The sequence below is a fragment of the Condylura cristata genome, unplaced genomic scaffold (assembly GCF_000260355.1).
Source record: "Condylura cristata isolate star-nosed mole 26May11 unplaced genomic scaffold, ConCri1.0 scaffold00032, whole genome shotgun sequence".
NCBI lineage: Eukaryota > Metazoa > Chordata > Mammalia > Eulipotyphla > Talpidae > Condylura > Condylura cristata.
Genome location: NW_004567133.1, coordinates 14,292,265 through 14,310,987, shown reverse-complemented (window position 1 = coordinate 14,310,987; position 18,723 = coordinate 14,292,265). Strand labels below are relative to the sequence as shown.

At 56.5% G+C, this 18,723-nt stretch overlaps 1 protein-coding gene across 1 annotated transcript in view; it reads left to right on the top strand.

The window, feature by feature from the left end:
• Positions 1 to 18,723, top strand: part of SNX29 (sorting nexin 29) — a 234,055-nt gene that overhangs the window by 165,447 nt on the left and 49,885 nt on the right. The window contains exons 16-17 of the mRNA XM_004692119.2: positions 13,819 to 13,874; positions 17,027 to 17,108. Of these exons, the coding sequence (XP_004692176.1) occupies positions 13,819 to 13,874; positions 17,027 to 17,108 (138 nt within the window). The remainder of the gene's footprint in view (positions 1 to 13,818; positions 13,875 to 17,026; positions 17,109 to 18,723) is intronic.

Here is an 18,723-nt window from a genome sequence, read left to right as displayed (position 1 = left end):
GGGGTGCTGTATGGGCACCCCTCGCCCGCTCCCACGTGGGGTACTGTGGGCACCCCTCGCCCGCTCCCACGTGGGGTGCTGTATGGGTACCCCTCGCCCGCTCCCACATGGGGTACTGTGGGCACCCCTCGCTCCCACGCTGGGTGCTGTATGGTCACCCCTCTCCTGCTCCCACACGGGGCGCTGCGCGGGCTCCCCTCGCCCGCTCCCATGCGGGGCGCTCTGTCCTTCACGGGCATTTTAATAGATTTAGGAAGAACAGGACTCACAGGCCTGCTGTTATTGTCGCCTCTCCCATTGCAGTGATTCCTTTAGGCCCTCAAATATCTGCTCCACGTTTACTAGCCCATCACTTCGTATCAGGAATCATGGCGTCCGTGTGTTTTGATTGGTTGATATATCTTATGTTTTCTTCTTCTTCTTCTTCTTCTTGAAGTTTGTTCTGTACTGTAGTAAAACATGCACCACAGGGTTGACCACTTAGGCCGTTTTTAAGTGTCCCGTGGCATTATGTGTATGCCTGTGTCGTGCGACCACGGCCTCCACCGTCTCCCGGGCATCGCCCTTGTGCCTGACCGAGGCTCTGTCCCCATCAAGGGCTGACTCCCCGCTCCCCCACCCTGGCCCTGCACCCCGTTCTGTCTTTTCTCTCTACAGGTTCAGCGACTACCTGGTGTCTGTTCCTCTGTGGAGTCCTCCCCCTCTTCCTCTCCGTCTTGCTTCTTTCTTTTTTTTTTTTTAAAGATTTATTTATGTATACAGAACTGGGGTACAGGCCAGAGGTGAGGTGGGTGAGAGCATTCACCAGGGACAGAGTGGGGAGCAGAACAGGCCGACTGACGAAGTCCACTGCTGAGGGGAGCAGCGGGCGGTCAGGAGAGGTCTGCCGCGCCGTGGTCACCTCCGGGGCAGGTGGGGATCGAACTCATGTGGAAGTGGCTTTAGCTTCTCAGTGCTGTGCTTTAACCCGCTGCACCACCAGGGAGGGCCGTCTTGCTTATTTCTGGGCCTTCGTAGAGGTTCTTGCCCATCTGAAGTTGGGTTGGGATGGGGTGGGGTGTTGGGGTCTTTGTAGCGCCACCTGCCGGCTTCCTCTGTCCCTCCAGCTGGTGCCTGGGGCAGGATGGGGGGGGGTAGGGGGTGGAAATGGGGTCAATCCGCATCGGTTTTGCTGATCATGGAGCTGTTGCCAGGATTGTCTTCTGCCAGGACACACACACCAGCTGTTGTGCCTCTCTGACACTTGTAGCATTTCATTCACTTTCCGTGTCCACCACCCCAGCGAGTGCACTTCAGGGCCACTTCAGTGTCTTGAAGTACACTGGGTTTTGCCACATTATAAAGTACCCCGTGGACCCCACGGGGGCTACACTTGCAGGATGGGGCCCAGGGAGGGTCCAGCTTCTCCGGTCGCGGGTGAGGTGGGTGTTGGCTGGCACTTCTGCGTCTCGCTTCTGGTGGCCTTTGCCCATTTCTTTTGGACCGTGGTGGAGTTTTTTTCTTACTGGTTTGGAGCAGATCTTAATGCTTATTTTTAGTCATACACATTATGCACAGTGTAACTCCCAGTGTGCAGTTTTAGCGCTGTTACAGAGTGGAAACATCTCACGCAGGGAGCCCACTTAGGAGGAACCCACCTCTGGGCACTGACTGCAGCCCGTGTGGTCACACGCCGTCCCGCCCAGCGCTGGGGCCCTCGACCGACCACTCCCCTCTCGGGTCAGTGCTGACTGCCCTGGAAGGGCGTCCCGGGGCCCAGAGGCACACCTGCTCTGAGGTGAGCCTGGGCGGGCTGCGAGCCCCAGCCACGGGCGCTATGACTGTCGCCTGCGTCTGACTATTCCGCCGGCTCCTTTCCTCCCTGCTCAGCAGTTCCCTCCCGAGATCATCTTCTTTTGCACGTAGAGCTGTGTCATTCTGTAAAAAACAAAACCGAACCCCAGCATCCTGTTCCCTGAAAGTGACAACCCATGACTTATTTAACCAGCCGCTGGCCTGGATTCCAAATACTTTCCCAGCTTTGTGTTCACCCCGTGTTGGTGAGACAGTTCTGCAAAGCCCTGCGCGGATGGAGGCTGTCTGGCGGCTCTGGATTCTGCTCTGCTGGGTGAAGACCCGGAGGCCTTGTGTAGATTTCTAGGGCCTTGGTGTGTGTGTGTGGGGGGGTTACACCATCTTGTGCTCTCCTCCCTGGATGGCAGAAGCCTCTTCAGGGGACCCCGCTCTCAGAGCGCCCTGTTGATCAGGTTCTTGTATATAGTCCGTCGTCATGGGGCCGCCACTTTCGTGCTCTCACTGAGCTCTGTGGCGGCCCTGGGAGTCGGCCGGACCCTGTGCCCTTTCAGCCCTGGCAGGTGAGAGAGCGAGGCTCGGCCCTCCGCGCTTCTCCTTATGCCCTGCCCGCTGCCGGCTCACCGGCTGGCTTGACACTGTCTTGGCCTAGGTGGTGCGCGCCTCTGTGTCACTCACGCATCCTCCTGATGCCCTGGCAAGGTCAGGCTTTCCACCGTGAGTGTGGCGCTCGTCTGTGACTCTGTCTTCTCTTCATGCAGCTTCAGTTCAGCTGCCTCTGGTCAGTGTTCTGCTCCTGTTGAATGCAGTGATTAACATGGCAGTGCTGCATGCATGCCGGCTGGCCACGGAGCGAGTGCGCGCGGATGTCACCAGTGGGAATGGGGGGTCCAGAATCCCCTGGCCCCGGACGAGCACGCCTGCCCTCTCCTGCCTGCTGGGATCCCTTCTCCCTTGCATTGTCCTGGAGTGGGGCTCTAATTGCCACGGATACTTTTCCTGCCCCAGGCAGTGATAGCCAGAGGGAAGGAGAGAGTAAAGCAGTCAGTCGTTAAGGTCCTGAAGGTTTTTGGGCAGAGCTAGGTATCTGGGCGCTGGCCCCTGGGGTGCCCTTGACCTTGTCATGATAGCCTCAGGCCCAGGCTGCGGCTCCCCAGAGTCAGCCCCAGGCAGAGGGAGAGGCAGGGCAGACTGATTTCAGTTAGGAGGCCCCTCCCTTCGTCCCCGTGGCAGGTCCCCTGGGGCAGGCCTCCCCAACCCCCCCCCACCCAGTCACCTAAGCTGTGGGCGGACCTCACCCCGTTTTAGCTCTGAACCCCCCAATGTGGAGCTCCAGGTCTGGCCCTCACTACTCCCTTTGCTGCGTGGGAGCTTCGTGGCCCTGCGGAGCAGGCTAGATGACCACGCCGTTCCTTCTCGGGGCCTCTTTGCTTTGATGTTCCAGACGTTTCAGCCAAGTCGTGTATTTTAAGGGGAAGGAGTTTGGGATTAAGGGCTGCAATTTTTGCTGCCCTCTTATTTGGAAGGCAAGTATTTTTAGGACGCTGCTCATTATTTTTGCCCCTCTGGTATAGAACGTGAAGGAAGGCCAGTGCTGCTCGCCTCCAAGCAGGATTTGGTCAGGCGCTGAAATCCCTGGGAGGACAGCTCCTGTTTTGAATAATAAATGGGGAAGGCAGCAAGCCCTTGGGGGAGTTTGAGAGCCAGGTCAGTTGAAGTCACTGCAGAGCAGTTCCGGGCGGGGCGCCCTGCCTCACCTTGTATCTCCGGTACCCTGCCTCGCCTTGAATCGCAGGGTGCCCTGCCTCACCTTGTATAGCGGGGCACCCTGTCTTACTTGTGCATGGGTGCAGGGCCTTGGGCAGCTGCCTCCCACCGCCCTGGTCCACCTGGTTTTCAGCCATGGAAGTAGCACCGACCCCACACCCCACCCTGTGTGCTCAGCTGCTCATTTGCCCCCCAAGAAGCAGGTTATTATTATTATTTTTTAAAGATTATTTATATGTACAAGAGCTGGGGTGCAGGCCAGAGGTGTGGTTGGGGGCAGTGAGAGGATTCTCCAGAGACAGTGGGGAGGAACAGTCAGACTGACAGAAACACACTGCTGAGGGGAGCGGTTGGCTGGACAGGGGAGGTCTGCCCCGCCCTGGGGGGCCACGCCCTGGCCCAGGATCCAGCTCCAGCTGCAGTGGCTGCAGATAGCCTCTGCGTGCTGAGACTTAACCCTTGCGCCACCAGGGAGACCCAAGCCCAAGAGCAGATTGTTCCGCTTCTCGCTCCTGTGCTCTGATCTCTGTCCTGCTTCGTTTCTCCACCAGTTTCTGTTTCTCCCTGTGTCTCTGCTCGCTCCTCTTCTGCTCTCCCCTGGCCCCTGCCCTCTCTCCGTCTCTGCTCGTTCTCCTTCGTCAGCGTCTGCCCGTCTTCATGTCCGTCTGCCTGTCCCTGCGGCCCTCTGTCCGCCCCGGGCCCTGGTCTCTGCACGGCCTTGCGCCACCTCCCCACTGCCCCTTTACCTCTATTTCATCAGCATCTGCGCTGCCCCGTGGCTGGATGATAGTTGCTTTCGTGGCCTATTCTGGAAAACTGCCAACCCTTTCTGGCTCTTCCACTCAGACAGGAGGGTCACTCTGCAGTGTCCACAAAGACTGTCCCTCGCCAGCACTGCTGGCCCCGCTGCTGGGCTTCTCGGCACCTCGTGCGGGCCGGTCACTCAGTACCAGCACTTGGTGTCCTTTTGGCCCTTCCGGGGCCTCTCACTGCCCCTCCCTGGGGCGTGCCCATGGCCCGTGTCCCGGAGCCCGCAGGGCGGAGCGGGTATGCCCGCCCATGGTGTCCACGGTAATGCTCCAGGAACCCCTGGGTTGGAGTGCCCAGAACGGTGCCCTCCTGCCATGGCCGTCTGCCCCCCGTCTGCTGAGATGGCGGAGCTGGTGGGGAAGAGGGGAGTCGCTTAAAATTCGGGACTGAGATGGATGGGAACGCTCGTCCCAAGTTCTGTAATAAGATTCTTAGCGAAGTGAAATGTTTCCTGGAACTTTCTGGAGTGTCTGCAGATCCTTCAGAAGATGTGATCTCCTTGGAAAGATGGTGACAGGGACGTGTGGATGCTTCATCAGAAGCGGGTGTCCAGCGGGCGGCCCCTGCGGCACCCAAGGATCAAGGCCCAAATGGCCCCTGGGCCGCGCCCGCCCCAAACAGCTCCTCCACTGGCTTTTTATGTCGGCACCGTGTTTTTGTTGTCTGCCGTCTTGAGGGAGATTATTTTTAAAAATGCCATTTAAGAGAGGCTACTAAAAATATGTCTCACACAGAGGCTCAGCTCAGAAACACTAGTTCTCGACACGTCATCTCGAAAGGTACTTGCTGATCCCACTTTAACTCTCAGTGCTAGAGGCAAACTCCTCTTCGGACTCAGCCATGGTTTTGGGCAATGGGCAAGTACCCCAGGGGGTCCCCTGCCCCTCGATGTTAAAATACCTGCTCCCTGATCACGGGTGTCCCCCCAAGTCCAGATCTTCCTGCTGTATGTGCCTGTGCTGAAGTCGCACTGGATTGATTCTGGCCTGCTCATCATCCAGGCATTTGGGTTCCATTGGGGACCCCAAGGGGACTCCTGTCTCAGGTTTGGATGGGGGAAGCCTGGCTACCCAAGGCTTATGCTGTGCATCTTTGAAAACACAGTTAAAATCAGATTTTTGTTGGCAGAGTTGTGTGACAGGCGGCGACAGCCGAGGTGGCCCTGGGGCTCCCAGGCCCCTGCTCCCCTTTCCTGGAGCTCCACGTTCTCCTGAGATGAGCTGGCATCTGCTGTTCTTGTTTAGCCAGATACCTGGGTTTGGGTGAATCAAAGTCCTGAGCACCTGACAGACTCCTTGGTGAGCGAGGCCTGCTCCGAGCCGGTCGGTTTTCTGCTGTTATGCCATTCGTGACTTTCTGCATTTGTAAGATTTCTTCCCATTCTTCAGTTTTCTTTAAAACACAAGGCCCGTCGCAACCCCCTCCTCCCCTGGACCGCCATTAGCTTAGAGCTGCCGAGTTGGGAAGTGAGCAGTTGTGAGCGAGTGACCTTCGGGCATCCAGGCACCTGGTCTCCATTTCCTTGATGCGAATTTACGTCATGTTCCACGTAAATGTCATTTTGCTGTTTTTCTTGGAAGTGGTTCCCAGGGGAGCAAATGGCACCGAGAAGCGTTTCTCTCCCTTCTGGGAGGCGGCAAGCTGCCGATCGGGTTGCAGCACAGGCCGTCAGCGAAAGGGGCACATTTACGGTGTAAAAAGCCACACCGCCGTCCTGATCTTTTGGAGACTGGCCTCTTCTTGGGGACCCGCGAGTTGCTGCGCCGCTCTGCCTGGGCCTTTTCCAGAGTCTCTGTCCTTGTCTTCACCTGGCCTTGGGGTGCCAGACTCTGCTCGTGAGCTTAGTGAGATCATGTCTCTAACTCACCCAAAGGGGTCGCGCTCACCTTCCCCTCCATCACTGCTCCTGTGCGGAGTCACACGCTGACTCCTCTTTGTCCCTTGGGTACATGGCTGCGCCCCCAGCACCTTCATCCGGCTGGCTGTGCTCTGGGTGCCGCGGAGCGTCGAGCCTGTGGTGGTGGGGGGGCATGAATGGGGTCCTCTCGCCGTGGCCTCCTGCTGGGTGTGCCCAGAAAGCACTTGCTAAATTTGACTGACACAGAAGCTTCTGTGCCGGTCGTGAACACGGAGAACGCGACTTTATCTGCCACAGTTTGATCAACAGGAGCCCAGCACGCATCTCCTGCTCCCGACTCTCCTGATGTCTCTGCTGAAACAGCTTCCAACTTGGGTACGAGATTGCCCGTGAGTCCCTGGAGGATTTGTGTTTTCGGTGGTGGCTGGATCCAGCCAGAGCTTGACTGGAAAAGCAGAGAGTGAGAGCTGGCTGGGAGCTGTGTCCCTGCCCAGGCCCCTGCAGCTCTCTGCCTCTCCCCCGTGGGGTCTGAAGGCCGCGCAGCCTCAAGAGCCCCGGGGGTGACCGCTCCTTATTTTCGTCACTAGATGCGCCCCCTCCCAGTTGTTAGGAGAAAGAACTGGACAGGCCAGCATGGCCAGCAGCGTGCCACAGTCCACCCGAGTGCACCAGCTCGGTTCCTTGTCCAGTCCTGGTGCAGTCTCTGTGGCCACAGGGGCAGCACGTGCTGCCTGACCCAGTTATTTGCTGCCCCCACCGGAGCCGGCATCCGATTGTCCTCAGTGTGGTGGTGGGGTGGGTGGGGTGACTCCCCAGGGGAGTGAGGGCCAGGCAGCAAGCTCGGTCTCTCCGCCCCTCCGCTCCCCTGCTTGTTCCCGAGGGAGAGGAGCTGGCAGCAGCTGGAGCAGGGAGGACACCTGTCGGCAGGCACTCAGCACCGGGCCCAGCAGGGGTCAGGCTGCGGGTCCAGGACACACCCCTGCACCTGGGCTCCGTTCCAGGAACCTTCCATTGAAAGCCGGAGGAGCGATGGCTGCAGCTCGAAATGGACCTAGGGTTCTGACGGAACTGAGCTGAAGGGAAGGAAGATGGGGAGGTGGGCGTGGCCCACACTCCTGCTGCCTTCCTGGCTCAGGAGGTAGAAGGGGGGGTGCGGATGGGGCCAGAGGCCCGACAGTAGGGAGCGCCTGCGTCACAGCAGGTGGCTGTTCTGGAGGGCCGGTGGCACCGTCATTGGCCTCTCTCTGCTCTTTATGATAAGCTTCAGTGTTTTCCTAGAGATTCTAGAGGTCGGCTGGAGAAATGTAGTTTACGTCGATGGATCTTATGCTCTGTGAGCCCGGGGCCTCTTGCTATGCCCACAGAGGGATTTGGTGCAGAGCTGAACACTAACCTCTGCATAGCTGGAGAGTATGTGCATCCGTGGAAGGGAGCAGCCAGCCTTTCGCCCATGGGTGGGGCAGCTGGGCCCCAGACCGCCGATCTGTGCTCAAGTAATGAGTGCCTGCCGCCCAAGCCTGTGTCCTCCTGGTGCTGGGCAGGGCCTGCCATTTGCCAGGATTCTGATGGCTTACCAGGGGATGTGGCAGCTTGTTCAGGCCACGTAGCTGAGACAGCGCTCCATCCCCACCAACCCAGGTCCCCTTGAAAAAATATATATGTAAATACTTTTTAAGATCGTGAAATAAATTACAACCTGCTGTCATTTAAAAAGAGCTGATAAGTAGCCACTAGTATCCCAGAATCCAGAAAGGTACAATGGCTTTATTAATTAGCCATCTGACACCCTTCAGTACTTCTCCTGTCTTTTAAAGTATAATCCGAGAGCTTCTCTATATGACAGCAATCTGATAATATGTTCCCTGCAGAGAATGGAGCAATAATTCCATCATTCTCCTACATGGTTCATCAAAGCTTGGTTTCCCCAACATTTTCTATGAAAATTGAACAGTGGTTATATGAGAGAATTGTGCAGTGAACAGCTGTCTACCCACCAGCATCTAGGTTCGTCATTACCGTTTTACTCTACTTGCTTCCTCACCATTCATCTGTCCAGCCACCCAGCCACACTCACCCACCTGTCCATCCCTTTTCCTCTCCCTTCATGCACCCATCACTTACTTCATCTTTTCTCTGCACTGCAAAGGAAACTGCCAACCATTTTGCATGCTTTGATCTAATCTGGTATGCATCCCTTTGACTGGGTCAGTGTTGGGTGGCTGTTGCTTTTCGCTTTTTTCACTTGCCTCAACCGCATGCACACATTGTCAACTGTGAGCTTGCTGAGCTCTGACCGGTGCCTCGACCTGTGTAGTCCAACCTCCTCCTCCAGATGCAGGCGGCCCTCAATCCAGAATGCTCCTGGAGCCCCTCCCTGGCAGTCCCCACCCGTTCGCTCAGAGACAGGCTCGTGTGTGTTTTTCATCACAGACGTACACTTAATTTAAGATGCTCTGGTTGTTAAGTTTAATCTTTTGAAAGTATAGCATTGGATGTACACGATAAACACTTATGAGCTGTGACGTTTTTGCAATAAAGAATACAGCTGCCTCTTGCCTCTGACCTTGCTGCTCAGTGCCCTCCCCCAAAGGCCCACGGTTGGTGGTTTCTCGTGCATCTTTCTGGTGATGGTTTTTGCAGACCCAAGCACATGCGCACGTCCCTCTCGACTTTATCATGAAAATAGTCGCTCGCCCGCTCTGATGGTCTCTGGCTCTTGCAGTTAGATGTGGGTGAGAGATGGCTCCCCGTAAGCAGAGATCCGCGCTGTGTTGATAGCTGCCGGGCTCTGCTCCGATGACGCCGATATTTTGTGTAATCATCTCACCGCCTCTTCTAGACTTGTGCTGTCGTGAACAGTGTTGCAATGAGGATCCTGTGGGCGTGTCTTTCTCTGTGGCCGGTGTATGCTCATGGTTAGAAACTGGTGTGTGTGTTCTCAGTAAGTCAGTAAATGCTTCCCTGGCGTGGCTGCCCTCTCATCCTTCCTTCACCAGCCGCCCTTCACGCATCTGTCCACTTGTGCGTCTGTTACCCGCCGAGACCTTCACTGAGAAATCGGTGTGCCCCGGGCTGTCTTGGGTCCTTGAGCCCCTGATGGCCTTTCAGGACAGACCGACACATCACGCATGAACCCCCCACCGTGTGAGAGTCTGTGTGCGTGGCCAGGCTGCCAGAGGACAGAACAGAGGCCTCCTTGCAGCCCCTATTTGTCAGGCATCTGCTCCCAGCAGAGGCTTTGACCTCAGCTGGCCTTTAGACCGCAGGCGGATCTGAGCCCTCTAATCGCGTGTTGGCTCGGCACATGAACACATGCACACACAGGTGGGCACAGAAACTGCAAGCAAGTGGCAGCCCGCAGAGGCCAGGAAAGCCCGGGCCCGGTGTCCTCTGGGCGACTGGCCGCTCTGGGGACAGAGCCGTGCCATTTCCCACTTCCCCCTTATTAAAAATGAGCTGAGAAGACAGGGAGGGGTGTCGGCGGAACGGGAAATTGGTATCATTTTTGACCACGTCGTGAGAGCTAATTGCTGAAGGGAAGGCCGTTTCAAATGAGCTTGCGTGAGAAAGTGGCTGGAAATGTCAATTGCGGTATCATTTCGGGATTGGGACAGATTTGCTCCCTGTAATGTCCCTTTCCTTCTGAGCTGTGATTTGGAGAGGCCTGTAATTACAAGAGAGAGCATACAGGTTTCTTCCTTCGGCTCCTCCTATCTCCAGACTAACTCATCGTTATCACGCATGAAGGTTTCGAATTGGCCACAGAGCAGTTTAAAAATGGATTGACATTTCAGCGTGGAGTTAAATACAGCTTGCATGACCGTTCATTCATTTACCAGCCACAGATTAACTCGGCGCCTGCAACGTGCCAGGGGCCTGGCTGGGCTGTGTGCATCCCTGTGAACTAGGGATGTGGGGCTGTGTCCTCAAGCCCCTTGGTGGGGGGCAGGACACAGAGCCAGAACGGGGGCAGGGCCAGCCGCGCCCCAGGTAGGCGGGAAGGCAGCGGTGGAGAGTCTGTTCCGGTGGTCAGGAAAGATGTCTCCTGGGGTTTATGTTTTAGTTTTGAAGGACGAGAAGAGGGCCAGCCCCACAGAGAGCCTGGGGTCCCCGATGTGCGACCCTTTGCTTCGCGGCTGTCCGAGGGGAAGACGTGCAGGTAGAGGGCGAGGAGCAGGGCCTTCATCTCGTCTGGGCCACCTGATTCTTACTGGCCGGGCGGCGTCAGGACTGGAAACAGAAACCAGGGTCTGCTCAGCTTCGACACTTCCCGGGAGCCTGTTTTCTCTGTCTCATCACGGACGCGGCCCGGCCCAGGGGGGCTGGGTTTTCTCCATCTCTGGGTCCACACGGCCTACAGACCGCCTCAGCAGCCACCAGAAACGCAGACACCTGGGTTCTAGTCTCAAGCTTCCACGAGACGAGAGCTGCTCATCTTGTGACGACTTCTCCACCAACACGTGATTCTGACCCCGGTGGAGTGTCAGAGTTCAGCTCTCTTCTGCCACCATCTCCATGGCCGACAGTCACACCCGGCTGTCGCTTGCGCTTCTGATCAGCCGGCCACACACAGGTGGTTCCTTCGACCCCTTCCTCGGCGTAGGTGCCGGTCACAAGCCCAGCTAGTTAGCTGTGCTCTTATCATCTGATCCAGACCCCCTCTTCAGGTCGGCTGAGGCGCACAGAACTCGGGCAGCCCGTTGGCTGATGACATCGCCAGCGTATTACAAAGGAAGCAGCCAGGCGCAGGAGGCCCAGGGAGAGGCGGGGGGAGGGGCGCAGAGCCTCCCGGCCTCTCCGGATGCGCTGTTCTCCTCAGGCCCCATGTCCATCCACCTGGAAGGCTCTGCAGGCCCTCCCCTTGGCCTCTCTGAAGGCTTCCTGACCTCAGTGCGCTTGACCAACCCACCAGTCATGTTGCTTGGGTCTGGCCTCCCGTCCCTCTTCCCTCCGAGGTGCGAGCGTGGGGCCAGAAGCCCCAGCCCTCCACACACGGTGGGCCTCCTGGCAAGGCACCCTGCCTTTGGGTGCGTCTCCAGAAGCCACCTCATTGACATAGCAGCAGGCACCTTTATTGCTCCCAACACGAAGGAAATTCCAGAGGTGTCGGCCGCGTGGGCCAGGGAGTATGTGACCAAGTATGTATGGCCCAATCCAGATTTCTGAATGGCCCAGTACATATTTCTTACAAATTAGAGTATCGGGCTGGGCAGGCGGACAGAAGAGACTGACTTTTGAGTAATTTGGCGAGCTGGGCCATCGGTTCACATCCTGTTAATTGCACGAGACCTGGGCTTGCTTTTCGAGCTGTATCCCTCACAAGTCAGAAAGCTCACAGACTGGTTTTGGGCCCAGCCTCCCTGCTTACACTGACACGTGAGTGTCCTTCGACTTGCTGAAGCCAATCACGCCACGAGACTGGAAGGAAAGCTGCAAGTCCGAGGGTCTAGCAGCTCCCACTCACTTAGAACCACAGTCCAGCGTGTTCCCTAGAAGCCAGCAGCGCCGAGAACAAACTGTCCAGAGCACCTCTTCCTGTAGGAAGCCGTCGTTTGGGAGGAAACTCTTTGTTCCTCCTGCTGAGGAGTCATGTCCGTCCTGCTGATCCAGATGGGACTGGGCCACCCGTCCTCCAGGGCTGTGGTCAGGCATGGCTTCCTCTTACTTGGGGCCATCTCGGACGTCACTTCATGACAGCAAATGTTAGCGCCTTCTCCAAGGACACGGTTACACTTTTTAAAAGCAATTCACTCAAAAGATACATTTACCAAAAAATCTCACACAAAGACAGCAAATGGAAATTAAGCCTTTCTCTCCCCAGTCCCGCTCCTAATCTATTGTCTGGTGCTGTCTGGTGTGTATTTTCCCAGAATCCTTTTCATATTTCTACCCTCAGGTGTGAGTGGGAGTGTGTGTGCACACGCCCTGACTTCTGCCTCTGTCTCTAGCCGGGCCCAGACATGAGTTGCATTTTTGAAAACCTCGTTTAAGCACTGGAAAGAGGAATGCCTTTGATGTAAATTTTGGCTGTCATCTTTGGTGGTTTCCTCTAGATAAAATCTGGGACTAAAGTTTCTGGTCACACATGCAAAAAATGTAGCTTCGTGCTTTGGATCTTCCAAAGGCAGCCTCTCCGCTTTTCTTCAAGGTGACGCCGTCCCTCCTCCCAGCTCCCCACAGGAAGCAGACCGGCTACGTTACAGCAGGGCGACACGGGCCCCCGCCCAGCACGCTTCTGAAAGGGCAGTTCTTCAAGCCGCACCGCGGGTTCTCCTCGATAGTGTGCAGCAGCCTGGAGCCTCGTCAGCTGCTCAGGGCTGGAGAGCGGGAAGGGGCTCGCCTGGCTCGCCTTCCTGGCCGCCATCTGTGGGGACAAACAGGACAAGTTCATGTCCAGAGCCAAGGCTGACAGGACAGCACACGCTGTCTTCTCAGTAACTGCGTTGGGGTAACCGGTTGTCAAGGCCTACCCACGGGGTGCTGGTCTACCTGCCTTATGGGCGAAACTCACTTGGCTCCCAGGACCGGCCCGCGAGTGTGACTTCCATTCAGCCGTCTCACAGATGGGGACATGCTGGCCCAACATGCTGGCCCAGAGAGGTCGAGGGCTGGCCCACGGCCATTCAGCCAGGAAGGGCTTGAGCTGGAACGTGACCCCCAGCTGTGTGGCCCCAGAGTGAAGGCCCCATAACCACCACGTTGTCTGCAAAGGGGACCCCCAGTTTCTCTAAGGCTCCGTCCAGTGTCGTCTCACCTTCCCTCCACTTGCTGGGGTTTACAACAGAGAAGTGTTTGAAGCTGGACAGAACTGAATCTGTATCCACTTCCTTCCTGTGCCACCCTGGCCCCCATGTGTGGAGTGGGGCAGTAACACCATCCCGGGTGGTTGGCGAGATGGGGGCCGATTGTGGCTAATGCGGAAGCTCGGGCAGAAGAAGGTGCGAGCTGCGTCTCTCACTCTTGCGCCTCTCTGTTCCACCGGGACCTTTAACTCTGAGGTACGGTCTGGGTTCTGGTCAGTACAGACTGGGTCCCACCACAGAGGGAAGCTCATCCCGGCGTGAGAAGACTGCTGCCCTTGGTGGGCGTCGGCTGCCCGGCACCTTGCTGTGTGCCTCACGTGCCAGGCAGGTGCAGGTGGCCCACTGGGTCCCCGCATCCCGGCTCTTCTCCCTTGCCTTGCTCGGAGATGTGGGGGGCGGGCGTTGGTCCCGCGCCGTTATATGGCGCGGGTGATGTGCCTCACGGCGACGGTGGCCATCTTTCCCTCTGTGTATCTGCGGACTTGCCTCTCCGATCCTAACGAGGCCTTTGTGGCTCTGAAATGACATGCTTTTACATGCCCGCGATGATCTCAGTAGGATTAGGGGCTTTTTGCCGTGAAGATGATTGAGATCTCTCACAGTGTGCATTTTTATTACTCCGACAGTCTCTAGCCACCCTGCCACAAAATCACTGTTTTCCAGTAACTGCTTTTCCACCTCATCGCGAACAGGGCCACGCAGGGCTCACGGAGAGGCAGGCTCCGTCTGCGATCACACAAACCATGGTAACCGTGATGTCTTTCTCTCCCTCCCCCACCCCCGTGGCAGGTGCCTGGAGATTTGAGTCAAACATCCGAAGACCAGAGTTTGTCAGACTTTGAAATGTAAGTCCACGGTGTCTACTTACGAGGGGCCCCTTGGAACTAGGACTCTGTCATTTGGCTCGTGTCCCAGAAGACCACGGGGGGGAAACAGAAATCGCGGCTTCCGTCTGCACACACTGATTTGGCTTTTGTCGAGGTGGGGGGTTTGTGTGCCTGCAGCCCCAGTCTGGCCTTCAGATGCGTTTTATTTCTCCTGTTGGGACTTGAAAAACAATTAATTTTTTTGGCTGACATTTTAGAGTTGGAAGATAGCACATAAAAATGCAAATTTTTCTATTTTCTTTGTAAAAAGACTCCAATCCCTGCAAGGCTACAATCAGCTAATGCCGAGCAACCCCCCCCCCACACACACACACACCAGGGCATGTGTGCTTCCATTTACCTCAGTCCCCACCTCTCCCTGTCGCCCAGGTCTGGTCTACATCACTCATTTCATGGTCCGTGTGGCGCCTGTAGGCACTTGAGTTTGCAAGCTTGGGGTTATGGGACACAATGGTGGGTCAGTGTTTCGGTCTGATTTTTGATGGGCTTTGATTCTCTCTGGTGCCTCTGCTCACTCTTTTTTTTTTAAAGATGTATTTATTTATGCATACAAAACTGGGGTACAGGCCAGAGGTGCAGGGGCCCTGAGAGGCTTCACCAGAGACAGAGCGGGGAGTAGAACAGGCAGATAGACAAAGTACACTGCTGAGGGGAGCGGCGGGGAGACAGAGAGGTCTGCTGCGCCCTGTGGGTCACTCCTGGGCCCCCGGGATTGAACTCATGTGAAGTGGCCTTAGCTTTTTAGTGCTGTGCTTTAACCCGCTGCGCCACCCTCTGCTCACTCTTAACAAATGGATTTCGTATCTAGACTATTTCGTATCTAGCTTGCCTTGATATTTGGCTAGATAATCCTCTTCTAGCAAAGGAACTGGGTTCGGGCCAGGCAGGACATGTCTCCTGCCTGGCTCAGCTATGCTGAGGGGAGGAAGGTTCTATCTCCCCAGGGGAAGGTGCCATCCAGGCGAGGTCTGTTCTGGAGGGGCGGGGGGGGGGGGCGGGGAGGACACTGGTTAGCAGCCTGTGCCAGCCTGGCAGGCTAAGCTGAAATCATACCCTGTGGGACCCAAGCCGTCTGACCTCACTCGGCCAGAGTTTTTATTTGTAAGGTGAGGCTCAGGGTGCCGACCGTGCCAGGTCACAGCGGTGACTAGACTGAGCTCATGGATGTGCAGAGGGCAGGCAGAGGCACTGGGTGCTTGGGTAAACTGTTAGCTCACGTTAACAAGCATCAGAGGGCACCTGACCAAATGATGTAGAACACTCACTCTCCTCAGGTGCTCCCTAGGATAGACTGTATGTTAGCCCCCTTCCCCCCACCCCGACTCGCCCCGACTCGCCCCGACTCGCCCCGACACAGGTGAGGACATCTCACACACAAGTCTCAGCAACTAAGAAAGAGGGGGGGGGTTTGGGGAGATGGTGTCTTCATCCTCAGGGAAATAGCCTCTCCTGTGGGAACCTGCAACGGTGGAGGCTGCATCTGCTTTCTCTGTTGCTCTGTCTCCGGTGCCTGGGACAGTGTCTAGCGTATAGCAGATTTGCAACAAGCACTCTTCTTGAGTGAACAACAAAACAAATGCACTTATCTCTAGGAGACAGGTGGCCAGGTGAACAGCCTATTCTAGTCAGTGCGGTTAGTGCTTTGTAGAGGAGACATCCTGGGTGGGGAGGACCACACAGCTGCCTGGGAGGATGTCCTCAATTCGCCCATCCAAGAAGGTTAGTGAAAATCAGGAAGTTAGTTACATTTCTGTCCCCCCACCCCCCCACTGACAGACATGAAAGGGGAACCCTCTAGGCATCGATTCAGTCTTGGGGACCTTTACAGGAGAAATGTCATTAAATATACAAACCAATTTGGCGCTTCAGAATTGCAGTTTCTGGGCCCTGGAGAAATGATCGGTATGGCTTATTTTGCCCCCTACAAGGAAGGTCAGCACCTTAGCTCAGAACTTAGAAAACGAATACTGCGTTAGGAGAGAACCATTTCTTTGCGAAAAGAAAGTGTCCTTTACTCTGGAGGTTGTGAGAATGTTGAGTCATAGAATCTTCCGCCACCGTATCACAGCGTGTTCCAAGCACAGAGGCTGGCGGGTTTCTCTGAGCTGCTCTCTGGGAAGGAGAGCGGGTGGAAGCATGCAGCCCGCGGGTACCTCTAAGTCGAAGCAAAGGCTGGACCCTGCCAGCCCTTCTGGTCGTGAGCTGTGCTGTTTTGATAGCTGTTCAAATCGATCTCGAAGTTTCAGCAGAGTTAGCTCATCAGCTCTGCATGACTTGAATCCAGCCGGTGCAAGAGTAATGGGTGGTGGGGTTCTGTTTCCAGTGACTCACAGTAAAACTTAAAGTCCTCACAGAAGGCAAAAGTGCCACCTGACCAAAATAACCCTTGAAAGTCATTTCACTAGCGTATGCGGGTTAACTGAGGTAATACAGGAGAAAGCCCGGGGCCACGCGTCCAAGGGGCTCAGCACCGTTTTGCGTTTGAATTTGGATCTTGCTTTACTAGCCCCATGCAGTGATTTTGGAGTTGAGCAAGGGCTGTGGGTGCCAGGCTTCCTGGCACCCCAACTTGGCATTTCTTGTTTTCCTTACCCACCTACCCCAGATAGCTGTCACTATAACTGTGGGTTCCTTTCCTGAGTTCTTTCGTGGCGTCTGATCTGAACCTGGGGTTCAGAGTCTTAGTGTGGGCACAGTGGGGAGGCAGTGTGATGCCTCAAGCTCCAGAAGCCCCGTGGGCCCTGGTGACCTGCACATGACTCCCCACAACCTTGGGGGGCGGCAGTTCTCGTCCCTCCTCAGGAGGGCTCAGCTGCAGATAAATTATGAGCCACAGTCCTCTGGTTACTGAGAATGGAAGGGAAGCGCTTTGTCATTCCAGAGTATAGATTATGTAATCAAATAAAAAATACATGTTTTTCGAACTATGTTCCACGAGGATAATCTTGGAGGGGGGGTGGCGGCTGGTGCTGAGATTTTAACCGGCCTTCTCTCTTACTCTGAAGTGTCGTAGACGTTGCTCTGAATGGCCCCTGACGCCCTCGAGGAGAAGATGCGCCTCTCTCGGTTTTTGACTAGTTGAATGACCCACTTTGCTCTCCTTTGGTCAGATCGAACCGAGCGCTCATCAACGTCTGGATCCCGTCGGTGTTTCTCCGGGGCAAAGCGGCGAATGCCTTCCACGTGTACCAGGTACGCCCGCCGACCCTGGGCCGCACCCCGGGGGCAGCGCGAGTCAGCTCTGCCACTACACTGGGGCGCTGTTGCTTGGTGGTGGGGTGGTGGGCTGAGGAGGCCGCAGCCCGGTGTCCCCAGGAGGTGGCTCTTCGGTCAGTGAAGCGCTTCCTCAGGTTGGCCGGGCCTCGGCGTGGCCAGGCAGATGCTCCGCTGAGGACTCTTGAGCAGAAAGGGCCTTGGTGTGTGATGCAGCTGGAAAGTCCAGGCGTTGAGTGGCCCTGGGTGGGACTGGTGCATGCTGGGAGATCTACCATGTCGCTCCCCTGCGGTGATGCTATGCGCGAGACGGCACCCCGCACTGCCAGTCTCTCAGCCTGTCTGGTGGCCCAGCCAGTGTCTCTCTGCTCTGTCTGGGATCCTGCACCCACCCCTGAGCCTCGATGGCGGTGAACGTCTGTGCAGGACTGTGGGGGAGCATGGCCATCGCAGGTTCTGGGTTTGGAGTTGACCTCCGCTGGCCACGTGCGGGGGGTGGGGTGGGGTGGGGGCCGACTCACCAGTGAGAACCAGGAGGCTGCTCCCTTCAAAAGGGGCCATGGGCCGTCGACACGCAGGTACGGCAGGTGTCTCCTCTGCTCCCTGGGGAGAGCTGGACCCCCTTGCTGGCGCTTTGCCAAACTTTGCCTGTTTAGAAGGTGGTTCAGCCCCCAAACTGGGTCGATTTCATCTGTTCCCTGGTTTTCTGGGGCCCCTCCCAGCCCAGCCTGCGTGCCCTCGTTTTCTCCCCTCGGGTCCCCATCTCTAGCCCTGGTTGGATGACAGCCCCGGGACTGGCGATGGCGCTCGGCTGCTGTCGGTCTCGTCATCTTCTCGCCACAACAACTTCCATTAGATTCCGTCTCTGCCCCCTGCAGGCTCCGTGAAAAGCCTGGGGGTTTTGAGTCATTTTTCTTAGTGGGGAGTCGACCACGTCTTCTCAGCTATTAGGTATTTTCTCCAGTGACGGGTGCTGAAGAAAGGACACTGAACTTGAAAATGGAAGCCCTGGTCTCCCTGCGACTTTAGGGAGAAGCCTGGTTTCCTTGCCCGTAAAGCAGCTACCTCCTGCCCACTCCCTGCGAGCCGCGTGGGCGCCGTGCTGCAGGCGGCCAGGCTCGGTGCCGCATTGTCCCGTGTGATGCCCACTCTGACTTCAGTGACGGGCTTGGCGGTGGGTGCTTGTGGACAGGTGAGCTGAGGCTGACAGGAAGCCTGAGTTCTGGACGAACTGTGTGTGCCCCGGGGAGCAGCGGCATTGTTAACAAGCGTGAGAGAATCTGAGTGTTCTCAGTTCTGCTTGTAAGAGAATTTCAGGGCCTCCCTGGTGGCCTAGGGGTTGAGTCTCAGTGCAATCACCACTGCGGTCTGAGTTCGATGCCCGGCCGGGAGGGACCCACAGGCTCAGCAGACCTCTGCTGTCTCCCCGCTGCTCCCTGCAGCAGTGGATTTCGTAGACATGCCTGCTATGCTTCCCACTCTGTGGCTGGCGAATCCTCTCACCCCCCTACACCTCTGGCCTACACCCCAGTTCTTCTATACAAAAATAAGTAAAAAAAAACCCCCCCACTGACAGACATGAAAGGGGAACCCT